The following is a 17,603-nucleotide window of genomic DNA, read 5'->3' as shown; positions in this document are numbered from 1 at the left end:
TCATCCAAACATTGCTTCTCAGCTACAACAATCATAAGCACCAAGTCAGCTTCCAGATGTATACTGACAACATCCAGCACTACCTTGCAAATATTTCCCTTGCTCTGTTTTTTTTAAATCATATTTTCTTGGGATGATAGAGTTGAAGGAAAGGCCAGCATTTATTGCCCATCCATAATTGCTCAAGGTCGTGGTAATAAGAAGCCACCTTCTGCAGCTTCCAGGATGGTCTCTTGGTGCCTGTTCGAGGGACCCTGCTGAGAGCCACCACCCCCCCCACTTGCTGCCGGCTACCCCCTCACCCACAAACCCCAATCCTTCGCAACCCCCATGCCATGAAGCCCCTCTCACCCTCACTCACATGTGGCCCGAGTCCCTCAGCGATTCTGGACCTCAGGTGGCTGCATTGCTGGTAGAAGCCACCCCCAACACCGCCCCCCCCCCCCCCAGCGGTGGTGTGCCAAGCAACGAAGAGCTGCCGGACTCTGATTGGCCAGGAGCTATGAGTGGACAGGACTTCCACCTCCAGGTCCTTGCTCCTGTCTGATTGGGAGCGCCTGTCGCATTACGTGCCAAACAGTAAAGTGCTGCATGGCTATTCCTCTCCAGCCAGCTGATGAGATCCTCATCACCGACGTTAAATTCTGCCCTAAAGTCTTTTCATAGAAGAGTATAGCTTCCTTCAAATGAACACTGGGAAGAGTGAACCATTGATTTTGGCTCCCATGATGAACTCTGCCCCCTTGCCAGTGACTCAGGACAGGATTTTCCCTGTGGGCTTCTAAACTCTGCCGTTAGGCTGAAATGGGAATCAGAAGCCCGCACTGCGTGGGAAACAGCTACTCATTGTGATTTTCCCCAGGCAGCCAATTAAAGGCCAGGGGGTGTGATTGCCATTCAATTAAGGATAGCGGGTGGGCTCTTGAAGCTGAATGGCCAATCTGACGCCTTCCAGCTTGAAATGAGCAGCAGGCTGTGATGGCAAGTAAGAGAGACAGAGAGAGAGCTTCAAAGCAGTTCTCTCCAACTTTTTTAAAAATTAAAGAATGGGTTTTGCAGCCCGGCTACCACTACAAGGGGTGGTGGGTAGGTGAACTCCTTACAGAGTGGCCTGCAGTTGCTGCACCCAGGGAGGGCCTTTAGGCCTGCCCGGAGCACTGGTCCCTCAGTCTGCTGCTGGGAAGCCGCCTCCATCAAGGGATCTAAACTGGACTCACCTGCCACCTCTGGGATAAATGTCAACTGGAAAATACCAGTCGGCCCCATTAAGTGTCTCTTAACGAGTCATGTCACTACCTACTGCTATGGGCAGGTAGCCCCCACTGCTGCCCCCTCCCCCCATCCTATCTTTGCAAAAATGGCCTGGCGGTAGGATGGAGCACAGTAACAAAGACCAACAGGGCTATTTTAAGCTCTTACCTGCCTCTGATCCTGCTTACTTTGGGTACGGCATTGCAAGTAAGGTCATATTTGAAGCACTGAAGTGTGCATGGGAGGGAATGCCAGGCTGAATCAGATTAAGTAAACGACTGATATCCTATTGGACTCAGCTGATCTTCCAACTCCATATCCTTTCCAAATCAACAATACTGATTGCTTCTGACCTAGTTCACACCCACCACCCTCACCAATTTTTCCAAAGCTCTCCTCAGTGGCTCTCTCCACCTTCTATATACTCCACTTGGTCAAAACACAATGGCTTTATATTTTATCCCACATTTAAGTTCTACTGAATTTCCTCTCCCACCCTCACTGACCTACACTAGCTCCCTGTAGCGAATTTGAAAATCTCACCATGATCTTCAAATCTATTTAGAGCTTTGCAAAACCCAACAAGGCAAATTCCCACAGCCTTGCTGTCTACCATTTGGTGACAATGACCATCCAGCAATGCCTGGCTGCTGAGACCAAATTTCTTGGATTTTTTTGTACTCATCCATTTAAAGTGATGCTTGTTTAGTACATTTAGTGAACCCAGAGTAAATGTGGCAAGTGATGCTCATAATTAGCATTTTCACAGAATTTTTAAAACGTTGGAGGCCACTCGGCCCACCGTGTCTACACCGGCTCTCTGAATCAGCAATTTACATAGTGCCGTTCTTCTGCCGTCCCCCCATAACCTTGCCCATTGTTCCTTTTCAAATAATAGTCCAATTCCCTTTTGAATACTTCGCCTGAACCTGCCTCCACCACAGTCTCCTTAACCACAACCACTCACTTTGTGAAAAAGCTTCTTTTCATATTGCTTTTGCTTCTTTTTCAAATTACTTTAAATCTGTGCCCTCTCATTCTTGATCCTTTCACGAATAGTTTCTCACTATCTATTCTGTCCAGGCTTATCATGATTTTGTATACCTCTATCAAATCCCACCTCAGCCTTCTTTTCTCCAAGGAAAATACTCCCAACTTCTCCAATCGATCTTCATAACTGAAGTTCCTCATCCCTGGAACCATTCTTGTGAATCTTTTCTGCACTCTCTCTAATGCTCTCAGATCTTTCCTAAAGTGTGATGCGCAGGACTGGATATAGTACTTCAGCTGGCGCCAAACTAGTGTCTTATACAAGCTCATCATAACTCCCTTGCTCATGTACTCTATGCCCCTATTAATAAAGCCCAGGATAGTGTTTGCTTTTTTAACTGCTATCTCAAACTGTTCTACACCTTCAATTACTTATGTGCATATAAACCCACGTCCCTTTGCTCCTGTACCTCCTTCAGAGTTGTACCCTTTATTTTATATTGTCTCTCCATGTTCTTCCTATCAAAATGAATCATTTCACATTTCTCCACATTGAACTTCATCTGCCACCTGTCTGCCCATTCCACCAACTTGTCTATGTCCTTTTGAAGATCTACACTATCCTTCTCATAGTTCACAATGTTTCCAAGGTTTGTATCTTCTGAAAATTTTAATGCAACAATCATAAGCATCCTAAATGACTTAGCTGCTAGACTGGGTCTGCAGCAGATGGTGAGGGAACCAACAAGAGGGAAAATCATACTTGACCTCATCCTCACCAATCTGCCTGCCATAGATGCATCTGTCCATGACAGTATTGGTAGGAGCGACCACCACACAGTCCTTGCGGAGACAAAGTCCCACCTTCACACTGAGGATACCCTCCATTGTGTTGTGTGCCACTACCACCTTGCTACATGTGATAATTTTGAACAAATCTAGCAACTCAAGACTGGGCATCCATGAGGTGCTGTGGGCCATCAGCAGCAGCAGAACTGTACTCAAACACAATCTGTAACCTCATGGCCCGGCATATCCCCCATTCTATCATTACCATCAAGCTTGGGGATCAACCCTGGTTTAATGAAGAGTGCAGGAAGGCATGCCAGCAACAGCACCAGGCATACCTAAAAATGAAGTGTCAACATAGTGAAGCAATAACATGGGGCTACTTGCGTGCCAGACAGCGTAAGCAGCAAGTGATAGACAGGGCACAAGCGAACCCACAACTAACAGATCAGATTTAAGCTCTGCAGTCCTGCCACATATAGTCATGAATGGTGGTGGACAATTAAACAACTTACTGGAGGAGGTGGCTCCACAAATAACCCCATCGTCAATGATGGGGGGCCCCAGCACATCATTGCAATCTTCAGCCAGAAGTGCTGAATGGATATTCATCCCCGACATCACAAGATGCCAGTCTTCAGCCAATTTGGTTCACTTCACATGATATCAAGAAACGGCTGAAAGCACTGGATACTGCAAAGGCTATGGGCCCTGACAATATTCTGGCAATAGTACTGAAGGCTTGTGCTCCAGAACTTGCCACACCCCTAGCCAAGCTGTTCCAGTACTGCTACAACACTGGCATCTGCCCAGCTATGTGGAAAATTACCCAAGTATGTCCTGTAGACAAAAAGCAGGACAAATCCAACCCAGCACATTACCGCACCGTCAGTCTACTCTCGATCAACAATGCTATCAAGTGTCACTAGCTTAGCTGTCATGAAGTTATAAATGTATATAATATTTCTGGAAAATATTTTTCTTTTAAAATAGTGGTTTAGTCTGTGGGTGTGTCTTAATTGGATTAAAGCCAGCTAGTCTGGGTGCTTTGATGTGCACTAGTTGAGATGTAAGAGAGGTAGAGTGAATTTGCATTTTTTGAATAGAGCATTCAAGAAGGCGAGTAAAATCTAGCACCTAGCTAGCAGAGACCAAACAATGTTTATATTTCTAATAAAATTGGTACTATGAAAGGGGTTTTATTGTTGGAAGAGGCTGGTGATACAATGGGAATTTACATTCAATGTGCTATGCTAGGTATGAGGAGAGAGTGTTTTGTGTATGCAGGGCAGAGGCAATGTAAGATTAAAGTAGCTATAAGCCTACAACTGTCTCCACTGGAGCCAAAGTGAAAGGAACCACATTTTGAATTTATAAGATGAAAATACTTTGCCTGGTGTCTGGTTAAGTCTATGGGTTGCTGTTGCCTTAATGGAGATTAGTTTAGGAAAATGTTTCATTTAGTTTAATATAAATCCTCTTACTTAAGAATATAGGTTATGACAGTTGTTTTAATTTTCCCTCTGGGATTTTTGAATAGCTCAGCTTTAACAAACTGTTGCCTCATAAGATAGCAATAACCTACTCACTGACGCCCACTTTGAGTTCCAACAAGGCCACTCAGCTCCTGTACGCATTACAGCCTTGGTTAAACATGGACAAAAGAGCTGAACTCCTGAGGTGAGGTGAGGCGAGTGACTGCCCTTGACATCAAGGCAGCATTTGACTGAGTGTGGCATCAAGGAGCCCTAGAAAAACTGGGGCCAATAGGAATCAGGGGGAAAACGCTCTGCTGGTTGAAGTCATAACTAGCACAAAGGAAGTCAGTTGCGGTTGTTGGAGGTCAGTCATCTCAGCTTCAGGACATCACTGCAGGAGTTCCTCAGGGTTGTGTCCTCGGCCCAACCATCTTCAGCTGCTTCATCAATGACCTTCCTTCCATCATAATGTCAGAAGTGGGGATATTTGCTGATGATTGCACTATGTTCAGCACCATTCACGACTCCTCAGGTATTGAAGCAGTCCATATCCAAGTGCAGCAAGACCTGCACAATATCCAGACTGGGGCTGACAAGTGGCAAATAACATTTGCACCGCACAAGTGTCAGGCAATGACCATCTCCAACAAGAGAAACCAACCATCGCCCCTTGATGGTCAATGGAATTACCATCATTGAATCCCTCACTATCAACATCCTTGGGGTTAACATTGACCTGAAACTGAACTGGACTAGCCATATAAATACTGTGGCTACAAGAGCAGGTCAGAGGTTAGTAATCGTGCAATGAGTAACTCACCTCTTGACTCACTCCCTCTTTAACAGTTATACCGTTTTGGACACTATTGGGGGAGATGACTTCTCGGGAAAGCAGCAGGAGCCAAGTCAATGGTACCACGGGTGGCTCTGCTGCACAGGAGGGGAGGAAGATGAGTGGCAGGGCTATACTAATAGCAGATTCAATAGTAAAGGGAACAGACAGGCGTTTCTGTGGTTGCAAAAGAGATGCAAAAAGGTATGTTGCCTCCCTGGTGCCAGGGTCAAGGATGTCTCAGAGAGGCTACAGGGCATTCTGAAGGGGGATGGTGAACAGCCAGTGGCCGTGGTAAATATTGGTACTAATGGCATAGGTTAAAAAAAGGGATGAAGTCCTACAAGCTAAATATAGGGAGTTAGGACATAAATTAAAAAGTAGGACCTCAAAGGTAGTAATCTCAGGATTTCCACCAGTGCCACGTGCTAGTGAGAGTAGAAATAACAGGATATGTCGGATGAATATGTGGCTGAAGAAATGATGTAGAGGGGAGGGTTTCAGGGTCCCGGGACATTGAGACCAGTACAAACAGGACAGCTTACACCTAGGCAAGACCGGGACCAATGTCCTCGGTAGGCAGGGGGTGAGGGGGGTTGGGGGGCAGTCTTTGCTCATGCTGTCGGGGAGGGTTTAATCTAGAACAGCAGGGAAATGGGAACCTGAGCAGGGAGACAGAAGAGGGGGAAACAAGGATGAAAGCAAAAGACAGGAAAGTAAGAAGCAAAAGTGGAAGGCAGTAAAAACAAAGGTGAGAAACAAATGGTGTCATAGTGCAAAATAAAGTTAAGATGACTAACAAGGTTAAAAAGACAAGTCTAAAGGCATTGTATCTTAATGCATGGAGCATTCACAATAAGGTCGATGAATTAACAGTGCAAATAGATATAAACGGTTATGATATAGTCGCAATTACGGAGACATGGCTGCAGGGTGACCAAGGATGGGAACAGAACATCCAGGGATATTCAATATTTAGGAAGGATAGAAATAGGGAAAGGAGGTGGGGTAGTATTGTTAGTAAAGGAGGAAATCAATGCAATAGTGAGGAAGGATATTGGCTCAGAAAATAATGATGTGGAATCTGTTTGGGTAGAGATAAGAAACACCAAGAGGAAGAAAACATTGGTGGGGGGTTGTCTATAGGCCCTCAAATAGTAACGGAGATGTAAGGGAAGGAAATAAACAGGAAATTAGAGACATATGCAATAAAGGTACAACTGTAATCATGGGTGACTTTAATCTACATATAGATTGGACAAACCAACCTAGCTATAATACTGTGGAGGAGGATTTCCTAGAGTGTATACGTGATGTTTTTTTTAGACCAATACATTGAGGAACCAACTAGAGAGCAGGCTATCCTAGACTGGGTATTGTGTAATGAGAAAGGATTAATTAACAATCTTGTTGTGCAGGGTCCCTTGGTGAAGAGTGACCATAAAATGATAGAACTGTTCATTTGGATGGAGAGTGAAGAAGTTGAATCCGAAACTAGGGTCCTGAATCTAAATAAAGGGAACTACAAGAGTATGAGGCGCAAGTTGGCAATGATGGATTGGGGAACCTCACTAAAAAAAAGAGTTGACAGTGGATAGGCAATGGCTAATATTTAAGGAACGTATGCATGAATTACAACAATTATTCATTCCTGTCTGGCGCAAAATTAAACAGGAAAGGTGGCTCAACCATGGATTACAAAAGAAATTAGGGATCGTATTAGATCCAAAGAGGAGACATATAAAATTGCCAGAAAAAGCAGCAAGCCTGGGAGCAGTTTAGAATTGAGCAAAAGTGGACAAAAAGATTAATCAAGGAGGAGAAAATGGAGTATGAGAGTAAACTTACAGAACATAAAAACTGACTGTAAAAGCTTCTATAAATATGTGAAGAGAAAAAGATTAGCAAAGACAAATGTAGGTCCCTTACAGTTAGAAACACGGGAAATTATTAAGGGGAACAAAGAAATGGCAGAATTGAACACACATTTTGGTTCTGTCTTCACAAAAGAGGACACAAATAATTTCCCAGAAATATGAGGGAACCAAGGGTCCAGTGAGAGGGAGAAATTGAAGAAAATCAGTATTAGTAAAAAAATGGTGCCAGAGAAATTAATGGGGTTAAAGGCTGAAAAATCCTCAGGGCCTTATACCTACATCCCAGAGTACTAAAGGAAGTGGCCCTGGAAATATTGGATGCATTGGTGGTCATCTTCCAAAATTCTATAGACTCTGGAGCAGTTCCTACAGACTAGAGGGTGGCAAATGTATCCCTATTTAAAAAAGGGAGAGAAAAAACACAGAATTACAGACCAGTTAGTCTAACATAAGTAGTGGGGAAAATGCTAGAGTCTATTATAAGACGTGGTAATAGAACACTTGGAAAACATTAACTGGATTAGACAAAGTCAGCATGGTTTATGACAGGGAAATCATGCTTAACTAATCTACTGGAGTTTTTTGAGGATTAACTAGTAGTACAGATAAGGGAGAACAAGTGGATGTGGTGCATTTGGATTTCAAGAAGGCTTTTGATTAGGTCCCAAAAAAGAGGCTAGTTGGCAAAATTAAAGCACATGGGATTGGGGGTAATATACTGGCATGGATTGAGAATTGGTTGACAGACCAGAAACAGAGAGTGGGAATAAATGGGTCTTTTTCCAGATGGCAGGCGGTGAATAGTGGTGTACCACAGGAATCAGTGCTTGGGCCCCAGCTATTCACGATATACATAAGTGACTTAGATAAGGAAGCCAAATGCAATATTTCCAAGTTTGCTGACGACACAAAACTGAGCAGGGTTGCAAGTTGTGAGGAGGATGCAAGGAGACTTCAGGGCGATTTAGACAAGTTGTGCGTGTGGGCAAACATATGGCAGATTCAGTATAACGTGGAGAAATGTGAAGTTATACACTTCGGTGTGAAAAACAGAAAGGCAAAATATTATTTAAATGGTGATATATTGGGAAATGCGGATGTACACCTGAGAATGAAAGTAAACAGGCAGGTGCAGCAAGCAATTAGGAAGGCAAATGGTATGTTGGCCTTCATTGTAAGAGGATTTGAGTTCAGAAGTAGGGATGTCTTACTGCAGTTATACAAGGCCTTGGTGAAACCACACCTGGAGTATTGGGTGCAGTTTTGGTCTCCCTACCTAAGAAAGGATATAATTGCCATAGAGGGCATGCAGCGAAGGTTCACTAGGTTGATACCGGGGATGTCGTATGCGGTGGTTGGTTCGACTGAGCCTGTATTCATTAGAGTTTAGAAGAGCGAGAGGGGATCTGATTGAAACATATAAAATTCTAACAGGGCTAGTCAGACTGGATGCAGGGAGGATGTTTCCCCTGGTTCGGGATCTAGAACCAGCGGCCACAGGATACAGTGCAGACCACTTAGGACTGAGATGGTGGTCAACCCGTGGAATTCTCTACCACAGAAGGCTGTGGAGGCTGGGTCACTGAATATATTCAAGAAAGAAAATGATAATTTTTTGGATATTAGGGGCATCAAGGGGTATGGAGAAAAAGCGGGAATATCATATTGAATGGCGGAGCAGGCTCAAAGGGCCAAATGGCCTACTCCTGCTCCTAGTTTCCCCACCATCTACAAGGCACAAGTCAGGAATGTGATGGAATACTCCACACTTGCCTGGATGAGTGCAGCTCCCAGAACAATGGAGAAGCTTGACACTGTCCAGGACAAAGCAGCCCGTTTGATTGGCACCTCCACAAACATTCACTCCCTCCATCACCAACACACAGTAGCAGCAGTGTGTACGATCTACAAGATGTACTGCAAGAATTCACCGAGACTCCTTCGACAGCACCTTCCAAACCCACAACCACTACAATCTAGAAGGACAAAGGCAGATGACACATGGGAACACCACCGCCTGGAAATTCCCCTCCAAGTCACTCGCCATCATAACTTGGAAATATATGCCATTCCTTTACTGTCGCTGATTCAAAGTCCTGGAACTCCCTTCCTAACAGCACCATGGGTGTATCTACACCATGTGGACTGCAGCTGTTCAAGAAGGCAGCCCACCACCACTTTCTCAAGGGCAACTGGGGATGGGCGATAAATGCTGGCCCAACCAGCAAAGCCCACATTCCATGAATGAATTTTTAAAAATCAATAATCTGAATGGACTATTGCATCTTAACATCTTTCATCTGTTGGTGCAGATATACTATGCAAACCAATGGAAGCAACTGGTTTGTTTTGATGTAGGTAAGGGTAGTGCCAAGGGGCTTGACATACAGCCACATTTGTGCTGTAGCTGGTTGAGGCAGCAAATGGTTATATCATATGACGTAAAGAGCTAAGGCCACAGCATGTGGAGCCAGGCCAAGTAGTAGATTGGATAGCAAGCTAGCTACATAAGAGAAAACAGAAAGAGTAGGAGTTGAGGGTAATTTCTTAGATAGACGGAAAGTGAGAAGTGGTGTTCCACAATAATCAGTGCTGGGACCACAGTTGTTCACCATTTACATAAATAATACGACTCGAAAATCTGATTTGCGGATGACACTACATTAGGGGGGGGGATAACTGTGGAAGACTACAACAAATACAAAAAGCTGTCAATACACTTGCAGAATGGGTATGTAAGTGGCAAATGAATTTCAACATAGATAAATGTGAGCCAACACATTTTGGTCTGAAGAATAAAGAGGGCACATACACTCAATTATTGTAGAAAGGATAAAGAGACAATGGAGAAGATTCAAAAATGATTTACAAGGATGATATAAGAATGGAGGTGTTATAGTTACATGGAAGATTGAACAAACAGAGTCCTTTTGATATTATAAAAGAGAAAGCTGAGGGGTGACCTGATAATGGATGTTGTGATAGAAAGTGTCTGATAGGACTGATGTAGAGATTATGTTTCCACTCATGGGACAGAGCAAGACTGGAGACCATAAATATAAGATAGTCACTAATTAACCCAATAAGGAATTCAGGAGAAACATCTTTGCCCAGTAAGGGCAAACGAGCAGTTTATGCTCTACATTCTATGTATTATTTTTTGCCTTGGGACCAAAGTCAAGTAAGGCAGCTAACAATGTTAATTTTGCTTTGTATTTCCTCACGCTTACTGAAATAAAGGTATCCCTGCGTGTTGATAGTTGCCTGCAGGCATGTTGATTGAAACAAATTGATGCTTCTGGGCACAGTACCCTAAATCCTTAAGAATCTGCAAAAGAAAATAAATCCCTGAACTAGATGGTTTTACAAACAGAATGTACAGTTACTCTAAAGGGCCTTTCAAGTTGAACTTCAGCTTGTAGAAAAACCCCAGATTTCATCCCAGCTTCAGTGATAAGTCCAGCTTGTGGAGCCCAAATGCAAGTTTTCAGCGCATGTTCATTGCCTTAATTGTACAAGGAACCAATTCAGGGTTCAGCAAGCGCATGCGCAGAAGGGCACAGGCCCCGACTCTCCCTCCTCCCCCTGCCTGCACAGGCAGCGCTGAGCGCTACGGAACGCGTATTACGCTGGGCGGACCTTAATTGGCCCGCCCACGTAAAACAGTGGCGCACAGCCGATCGCAGGTGGCAATCAGCTCCGCCCCCACCCGCACCCACTCCCACCCAGCCCACCTGACATAGGTAAGATCCAACCCAAGGTCTGCAGGCCTCAAAAAGTAGAACACTGCTGATACTGGAAATCTGAAATAAAGACAGAAAGCGCTGGGGAAAAGCTCAGCTGGTCAGGCAGCATCTGTGTAGGGAGTGAAACAGAGTTAATGTTTCAGGTCTGTGACCTTTCATCAGAACTGGAAGAAGTTAGAGATGTAATAGGTTTTGAGAGAGGGGTGGGTGGAACAAGGCAAAAAAGGAAGGTCCGTGATAGAGTGGAAGACAGGAGAGATTGACTGACGGAAGAGTTAGTCTTACAGGGCCAAAGAGAACGTAGATGGGACAGGAAAAGAAACAAGGAAACAAAAGATCTGCTGTCTGAAAGATAAAACTGAAACAAGCAAAGAACAGGGAATGAAATGGGAGACAGAGTTTTACAGTCCAAAATTGATGAACTCAATGCTGAATCCAGAAGGCTGTAAAGCGTCTAATTGCAAGGTGAGGTGTTGTTCCTGAAGTTTGCATTGGGCTTCATTGGAACATTGCAGCAGGACAAGGACAGAAGTGTGAGCATGACATCAAAGGTGGAGAATTAAAATTGAAAGGGACCAAGGGGTCATGCTTGCGGGCTGAGCAGAGGTGTTCCGCAAAGCAGTCACCCAATCTGCCTTTGGTCTCCCTAATGTAAAGCTTGCAGAGGGATCTGGACCAACTGGAAAAATGGGCCAGAAAATGGCAGATAGAATTTAATGTGGAAAAGTGTGAGGTGTTGCATTTTGGAAGGACAAACCAAGGTAGGACATACACAGTAAATGGTAGGGCACTGAGGAGTGCGGAGGAACAAAGGGATCTGGGAGTTCAGATACATAATTCCCTGAAAGTGGCGTCACAGGTAGACAAGGTTGTAAAGAAAGCTTTTGGCATACTGGCCTTCATAAATCGAAGTATTGAGTATCGGGGTTGGGATGTTATGGTGAGGTTGCATAAGACATTGGTGAGGCCAACTTTGGAGTATGGTGTGCAGTTCCGGTCGCCTAACTACAGGAAGGATATCAGTAAGATTGAGAGAGTGCAGAGAAGATTTACTAGGATGTTGCCGGCTCTTAAGGATTTGAGTTACAGGGAAAGATTAAACAGGTTAGGACTTTATTCCTTGGAGTAGAAGAATGAGGGGAGATTTGATAGAAGTTTACAAGACTTTGAGGGGTATAGACAGAGTAATTGCGAGTAGGCTCTTTCCACTTAGATTAGGAGAGATAAACACGAGAGGACATGGCTTTAGGGTGAAAGGGGAAACGTTTAGGGGGAACATCTTCACTCAGAATTGTGAGAGTATGGAACAAGCTACCATCTGATGTGGTAAATGCGGGCTCACTCTTAAGTTTTAAGAATAAATTGGATAGATAGATGGACGGGAGAGGTCTGGAGGGTTATGGACTGGGTGCAGGTCAATGGGATTAGCGGAATAATATTTCAGCACAGACTTAGAAGGGCTGAATGGCCTGTTTTCTGTGCTGTAGTGTCCTATGGTGCTATGTAGGGGAGACCACATTGTGAGCAGTGAACATTGTAGACTGGGTTCAAAGTACACGTAGACCATAAGACATAGGAGAAGAAATTAGGCCATTCAGCCCATCGAGTCTGCTCCGCCATTCAATCATGGCTAATAGGTTTCTCAACCTCATTCTCCCGCCTTCTCCCAGTAACCTTTGATCCCCTTACCAAACAAGAACCTATCTATCTTGATCTTAAATACACTTAATGACCTAGCCTCCACAGCCTTCTGTGGCAATGAATTCCATAGATTCACCACTCTCTGGCTAAAGAAGTTTCTCCTCATCTCTGTTCTAAAAGGTCTTCCCTTTACTCTGAGGCTGTGCCCTCGGGTCCTAGTCTCTCCTACTAATGGAAACATCTTCCCCACGTCCACTCTATCCAGGCCTTTCAGTATTCTGTAAGTTTCAATCAGATCCCCCCTCATCCTTCTAAACTCCATCGAGTATAGACCCAGAGTCCTCAAATGTTCCTCGTTACACGTAAATCACTGCGCAACTGGAAGGAGTGCTTGGGGTCTTGGGATAGTGGGGAAAGGGCAGGTGTCATTTCCTGTGTTTGAATGGAAAGGTGCCAATGGGAAGGGGACAGGGTGCTGGGGATGACTGAGGAATGGACCATGGTATCACAGAAGGAACGGTCCCTTTGAAATGCTGAAAGGAGTGGGAAGACATATTTGGTGTTGACAAGCTGGGTGTCTGCTTCCAGGTAATTGAACTGCCCCCCATCTTGTTGGAACACTACCAACCAAACGGAAAATCCCAGTCTTAATCCCTGGCTAATGCTCTCCATGAGCCTTGTTGAATGCCTGTCTCTTAGTGGCAGGTGGTCTTACTGGTCGTCGTAACTGCTTCGTCCAAAATGGCCAATGTAAGGAACAGCGTTGGGGGGCTAGCACACTGGTCAGCCTCAATGTTTGGGCCTCATCTGCCTTTGTTCCTTTCGTTCAGATCCTGGGGCTTAATACAATATTACATATAGCACTCCTAATTCTAATGTCACAGCATATTCATGCTCATGTGAAGTACAAGGTTGCCCCAGACAAATGTGAACATGAAATAAAAGTAAAATACTCCGGATGCTGGAGATTGGAAATAAAAACAAAGTGCTGGAAAAACTCAGCAAGTCTGGCAGCATCTGTGGATAGAGAGAGAGAGAGAGACAGTGAACATTTCAAGTCTAATATGACTTCATTAGAACTGAAGAGAGGCAGAAATGTGATGGGTTTCACAATGTTGAAAAAGGGGGTGGGTCAGGTGGAACAAAAAGGAAAGTTCAGGGAGAGGTTAGAGGTGGGGGGAGGGTGATTAAATTACAAAGTCATAGAGCAAAAGGCAAAGAGAGTGGGAATGGTAGTAATAAAGGAACAAAGCATTGGTCCAGAGTAGGTGTTAACAGCAGAATAAAGGTCAGTGCTGTCTGAAAGCAAAACATGAGAAGATGATACAGACTGGCAGTAAGGGTAAAAATACAAAAAATACAGAGTTCATGGTCTGAAGTTGTTGAACTCAACATTGAATCCAGAAGGCTGTAAAGTGCCTTAATCAGAAGATAAGATGTTGTTCCTCCAGTTTGCGTTGGGCTTCACTGAAACATTGCAGCAGGCCAAGGAGAGAAATGTGAGCATAAGAGCAAGGTGGTGAATTGAAATTGCAAGTAACCGGGAGGTCGGGGTCATGCTTGCAGACTGAATGGAGGTGTTCTATAAAGCAGTCTGTGTTTGGTCTCCCCATTGGAGAGGAGACCACATCATGAGCAGCAAATGTGAATGTGAACACGAGCCTCAGATGATTATAATTTGGTCACTCCACATAATATTTGTGCAACAACTTCCATACTGAAGGATTACCAGTTGTTCCATGATGACGACCAGCTTATTGAGTGAATCTAAATTGTGCAATGATGAAAACATATTGCTGTACCTGTTAGAGAAGTATGAGGCTTGGTTCCAGTGTTGATAGACATGAAAGTGCCTGTCCCCATTGTGATTTTCACATTTCCTGGTTCAAAGCAGCATTCTCCGAACATGGCTGCCTGTTGATCTGCTGCCTGCACAGAGGGTAAAAGAATTAGACATGCCTATACTTATGTACAACTGCTTGTCAAATCCATTTTACTCAACTTGACACTTTAACTTTTTCAAGTTTTCTTCAGTTGGGAGAATGGGAAAAGCTCACACCTCTGCAATGATACTATCGAATCACATTCCAGAGCCAATTAATATAATTTCTGATCTCCTCTTGTTCACCAAAAACACCCGCCCCCTCCACTCGCTGCGATCCAAAAAGACAGGGAAAGTTACTCAATGGGATTGTGACTCAGAATGTGATAGCAGAATATAATTACTTTATCCTTGACACTCCAATACTTATTTGTGCCAACTGCAGTTTTCAAGTTAGCATTTCTGTTAAGCAAAATATTTTTACAAATATTTAGAACTCTCTCTAAATGACTAGTGATTTTTAAAGCTTATTCAATTTGGAAGTGACCAACATTTTCTTCAAGTAACAAATTCTAAATTTTTGCAATGTATGTAAGGATCCGCTATTTCTTTTTGTTTCTGTGGTCAATTGTATGGGCACTACATAAAGATAACAATGTTAAGGTACACGAAATAGTACTAAGGTTCAGTAATAACTGTGTAGTAACTACTGACCAGAAAGCTAATACAGGAATGTATAAATTTGCACATTTACACATTGATTTGGAAAACTACAGTCAGAATGATCCACCATGTGTCCAGAACACTTTCCTTTGATATTATACAAGTTAGTATATCATACAAGATTGGAAAAATATTTCAGAATATTAAATCCTTCAGTACTTACCAAGGCCATTATTTGAATAGGGGTACCAAATATACTTCTATCAGTATAACCAAAGTTGCAACTATAATATGGGGAGGGTGGTAGGGAGAAAGGACAATACTTTAATTGAGTTACATGATAATCTTTTTTCACATGCATAATATGGTTTAAATATCAAGTTATAAATTGTTACTGAATTTTACTTGAGAACATTTTATTGCTCGAAATGCAGGATTTCAGGCTGGAAGAAAGACAAACATTATAAATTTAATTTCCTTGGTGCATTATTATTAATGCAGTAGTTTAATGTTTGCATAACCTCATGTCTGAGCTATTGCCATTTATGGCTAATATTATATTCAGTGAAGTGATGATCATTGTGATACAAAAAAGGGCAAATAGGAAGGTAAACTTTTTTCCATCAGCATAAATATTCTCCCATCTGGGTTCACACAACTTTAACTCAACTTTTTTAAAAAAGTATTTTGCCCATTGCTGTCTCTCTCCTAGATCTATTTTCATGGAGAAATGGTGAGTTCCTTTACCCTCACTTCATGGCTTAACAATGAACTGTGCTGATCTTCTTAGAACCCTTTCTACTTCTAGACTTATTTTTATAAATACAGTGACTGAAACTGGATAGTACTGCATGTGTGATTTACCTCAATATTTTATAAATTGGCATCATCACTTCCTTGGATTTATACAGCTGGACATTCTATTCCACCTCAGAACCACTGACATAAACTGTGATAAGAACACAATAATAGGGCCACATAAGTTAAATTTGGGGTACTCATTGTCTCCTTAATGGGTTGCTCTCTCATTAGTTTCTGGGACACCAAACTAGATTGTCTTTCTTTACAATTGCTGGAACAAGAGTGCCTGACACAGGTTTTACCTGAGGAAAGCTGGGACCAATGTCCTTGCAGGAGGCTAGAGTACTGTGAAGGGTTTAGACTAAAATGGCACACTCAAGGGAAACAAAACAAAATGAAGAAGCAAAAAGGAGACCAATAGGGACAAAGAGTGTAATAAAAATACAATAAATAAAACAGTTCAGAAGGGTTGGAAAGGAAAATGTGTAAGATAGTCAACAGAGTCAACAGCCACAGAGGTTTGAGCAAGTAAATGTAAAAGTATTGGGAATAAAATTGCAGGACTTGGAGGCAAGAATGCTATGAGTGGGTATGAGTCATAGCTTAAGCTAGGGCAGGACCGGGAACTGGAAAAGCAAGGTTCAACATGGTAAGAAGAGATCTGGCCCAAATTAATGGAACAGCTTAACAAACAAGATGTTCAACTGGAAATGGAAATCTTCAAATGTGAGATTCTTAAAATACAAAATAAATGTTTTTTCTATCAAGCAAAAAGGCAAGTATGTCACAGAGAGACTTCCATAGATGGTATATGTGTGCTCTGCTCGAAGGCAGGTCCTTGGCGCATTGTCTGCTGATGCTTCATTTGGAGCAATTTTCTTGTCCATTTTCTCTTGTCAGTGGTTGTTTGCCATTGCCTTCTACTCTCAAGGGTAGGGTGAGGAGGCCAGAATAGGAATCAAACCCACGCTCGTTGGCGTTACTCTGAACCACATGCTAGCCATCTAGATAACTGAGCTAACCGGTCCCACAGTTCCATCAATGAATAGGATTAAAACTAAACTGAAAGAAAGCATGATAACAACATTAGGGTTAACTATGAGTATCAAAGGAGGTTAGCAGACTCCAGTCCCATGAGTGTAAAATTGTGGCGTGAGCCTTTGCCAACACTTCTCTAACTTATTTAGGAGTGTAGGCTATGTATCATCAGGGTCTGGTAGCCAGCTATGTTTTTCAGACCCAATTTGTTTTTTCACTTGAACAATAAGAACTTGTGTCAGAACATAAAAATGATAATGTTGAGAAAGATAATTAAGACAATTGGCTGAAAACTTGGTCAAAAAGATAAGTTTTGACGAGTGTCTTAAGAGGAGAGAAGTGGAGAGATGGAGGTGTAGGAGGGAATGCCATAGCTTAGGGTCTAGACAAATGAAGTCAATATTTGGGCAAAGGGAGTGGGGAATACATAAATCCAGAGTTGGAGGAAAACAGAGTTCTTGGAGGGCTACAGGGCTGGAGGAGCAGTGATGGAGGGATTTTGAACACAAGGATGAAAATATTAGACTTGAGGAGTTAGTGGACCAGAAACTGTTGACAATAATAGCTAACATTGGGTCAAGAAGTGAGGTTGGGTGATCAGCAGTTTAGTGGGAATAGGGCCAAGAGAGGAGAAGGTGTATCTGATTGATAAGATGAGCCTGGAAAACAGCACGT

At 43.1% G+C, this 17,603-nt stretch overlaps 1 protein-coding gene across 2 annotated transcripts in view; it reads right to left on the bottom strand.

Moving 5' to 3' along the window:
• The window catches only part of gk5 (glycerol kinase 5), a 92,297-nt gene that overhangs the window by 18,476 nt on the left and 56,218 nt on the right, over window positions 1–17,603 (bottom strand). For both annotated transcript variants that reach the window (XM_041182844.1, XM_041182845.1), the window contains exons 9-10: window positions 15,313–15,373; window positions 14,407–14,533 (exon numbers count right to left, since the gene is read on the bottom strand). In XM_041182844.1, the coding sequence (XP_041038778.1) occupies window positions 14,407–14,533; window positions 15,313–15,373 (188 nt within the window). The remainder of the gene's footprint in view (window positions 1–14,406; window positions 14,534–15,312; window positions 15,374–17,603) is intronic.

The sequence above is a fragment of the Carcharodon carcharias genome, chromosome 2, assembly GCF_017639515.1.
Source record: "Carcharodon carcharias isolate sCarCar2 chromosome 2, sCarCar2.pri, whole genome shotgun sequence".
Taxonomy (NCBI): Eukaryota; Metazoa; Chordata; class Chondrichthyes; order Lamniformes; family Lamnidae; genus Carcharodon; species Carcharodon carcharias.
The sequence above is the reverse complement of the archived record's forward strand: the minus strand, read 5'-3'. Positions and strand labels throughout refer to the sequence as shown.